Genomic DNA, 2,791 nt, shown 5'->3' with positions numbered 1-2,791 from the left:
AATGTAGTTGTCTTGTGCCCTCTGTCAATGGATACTTCTCTCTGCTTCAGAAGCACTTGTGCTTGTCCATCTAGAAAGAAAGAGAGAAAACAGAACAAATACTCTTAGCTTGCTATTCATTCACACACATAAACATGGGATGCTTCCTTCCACTGCCCTGTGTCATGATGACAAATGGAACCTATGAGACCAGGCTGCAGCCACGCCCAGGAGAGGAAGCAGCAGCATCCTGAGTGCTTTTTCTTGTGTCTGCCCTCAGGGGGAAGTTTACAGCACTCCCAGCAGGGGCAGAGCGCAGCAACTGAGGAAAGGACATTTTGCACTCGGGTCTTTGGAGAGGTTGTCCTGGCAGGTGTTGTCTGAGATAAAGCAGCCTGATTGAACCCTGCTAAATTAACAGTCAGATTGTAGCTTTACACATAAGTGGCCCAAACCTCTCCCTCCATCCCTCCCCACCTCCCTCCCTCCCTCCCTCCCTCCCTCCCTCCCTCCCTCCCTCCCTCCCTCCCTCCCTCCTCCAATTACCTTAACTCATGTACAAAGTAATTTTGTAGTCTGAAGCAAATTTTACCACTGCTTTTAGACTATTTGAAAGCTTCTAAACAATGCCTGGACTCTTCCTTGGTCTTTCGGACCAAGAAATAGACTTTTCCTCAGGTTGGCTGCCAATAAAACACAAATAAAACTCAAATCATGGAGCTAAATGAATTGGAGTAGTGTGAAATTACTGCTCATGACACGAATATTGAAGATGAGAAAAATACACAGCAGACATTTGGGAGCGCAAAAGCAGGATTGTTGAGTTTGTGACTGTTTCTTGTCACAGGTAAGGTGAGATGCTACACCTCAGAGTAGCTTCTCCACATGCTGGAAAGAATCACAATACAAAGAAATGCAAATGCTCTACAGCCCCCATAGGCCTAGTTTAAAATAAAGACAATTAGGTAAAGCAAAATATAGAAATTATTTTGTGCAATTCAAAGTAATTTTTCAGACAGAAGGTCACTCCTTGGAAAGAAAATGAAACCAATTCCCCTTTTCCTGTTGTTGTCATGTCATTTTACTTATGTGAGCCTGCTTTTAATTTTTTTTTTCAAGCATTTTTACACAGATCCATTTACTGTTGTCCTACAGTTGTACCAGGAATCTGATCTTTCAATCTCCTGTGAAATGCAACTGGTACCCCAGTGCTCAGTGTGCTCTGAAGACCCCATACTAGAGATTGGCAATACTGGGTCCTTTGGGATCGGAACACAATGGTCCTGTGACTTATCTATATATTGTTTGTCCATAAACAGAAAGAGCTGAAATAACTCAAAAGAATATCTTTCTGTTTGCAAAAATAAAAACATCTGTTCTACAGCTGCAGTCTTGCTTTGTAGGATGAGAAGCCCCACTGAAGTAAATTAGGACACCTGTGTTTTAACCTAAATGAAAACTTGATCAGTTCCAAGCAGAAAACAAAGAGAAAATAAAACCAGAGTCTCAAGTGACAAAGTATAAAGTGGGTATATTTCATCTGCAGTCTTGACTGGTGCTTCAAGTTTATTTTCACTTATAACCTTCTATTCTGGCACACAAATGACAGAACATGGGGTTTATTCTAAAGATGTAGCTTGAAGGGTAGTGAAAACAGAAAGATTTTTGCCTGCTTTTAGCAGGACCCCGCTTTTAGCCAAACCTGCCATCTTATAAACCTACTCAGAGGCAATCCATCTTGGCCCAAAAAATGCCCTTTTTGTTGGCAAAGTGAAATAACAGGTCTGCTGGTACTGCCTCTAGTGTACATCTGCAAAGCTCAGCAGCATCTTTTGTATCTGGCTGTCTGTGCAATCTGATTCAAAGCTTTTGGGAAAAGTAGGGTGGCAGTGTTCCTATGTGTTGTCAAACACTTCAGGTTCTTACTTGTAAAGTAGAGCATGTCTTTGTGCAGGTCCCTTGTGGCTTTCTACTACTGTGCATCCCAGCTAGCACAATAGTAGGTGGCAGAGTCCTGCAGTGTTACTTTGCTGACTGTCAGGGTGCAGACAGATTTGCTGGGATCCTTCTCAACAGTAAACTTCCCCTCATCAGACTGGTTTTCAAGGAAAAACCTGGAGAACATGTAGGCAAAATACTTGGGAGATGCATTGACCTTCTTTTGGTAACGGTGAATAAAAACGTTGCTAAAGTCAGGACTGGAGACATGGCAATTTATTAGCACTGTTTTGCCTTCTGGCTTGGTGATGGATATAGGAGTTTGCTGCAAGTCTTGTGCAGAGCCACCTGCGGCAATAAAACAGAAAAAAATAAAGAAGCTATGAAAATATCCCCTATTCCACTGGTGATTGTGCAGGCAGCAGGATGAGCAAGGCACATAAAAGTACAAGAAAAAACAGTTGCCAGGAAGAAAGTTCTCAGCAACGACATCATCACTGCTCTTCTTAGGGCTTCTTTACAGGCACAGGGTCAGGGTCAGCCTCAAGAGGGGATGAAGCAGATCTGAATGGCCGAAAACTATCCAATGAGGCTGTGCCACCTACAGGTTAAATAATGATGTATGAGCCATTTCCTTTTGGTTAACTCTCAAACAGAAGGGAAAAAACCCAAACAAATAGACAATATCTCCTCCTGCCCCAAACCCAAAAACCACTCATATCCAAAACCCGCCCTTGTAAGAAGAGAGCTCACTACTGAGAAAAACGTATTTTTTTCCTTCTTTTTTATTTCCACAGGGAATTTGCCTGGAAATTCCCTGAGAAATTCCCTGAGTAGAGTCACCTTTTTTTTTCTTTGCTTGTTGTACTGTGAG

At 42.4% G+C, this 2,791-nt stretch overlaps 1 gene segment (V, D, J or C); it reads right to left on the bottom strand.

Moving 5' to 3' along the window:
• Window positions 1-1,951: 1,951 nt before the first annotated feature.
• Window positions 1,952-2,409, bottom strand: LOC128785174 (T-cell receptor gamma chain V region V108A-like). The segment is given in 2 exon segments: window positions 1,952-2,265; window positions 2,367-2,409. Coding segments are annotated over 2 exon segments (357 nt in total).
• Window positions 2,410-2,791: the final 382 nt, after the last annotated feature.

This window comes from Vidua chalybeata, chromosome 1 (genome assembly GCF_026979565.1).
Source record: "Vidua chalybeata isolate OUT-0048 chromosome 1, bVidCha1 merged haplotype, whole genome shotgun sequence".
NCBI classification, from domain to species: domain Eukaryota; kingdom Metazoa; phylum Chordata; class Aves; order Passeriformes; family Viduidae; genus Vidua; species Vidua chalybeata.
The sequence above is the reverse complement of the archived record's forward strand: the minus strand, read 5'-3'. Positions and strand labels throughout refer to the sequence as shown.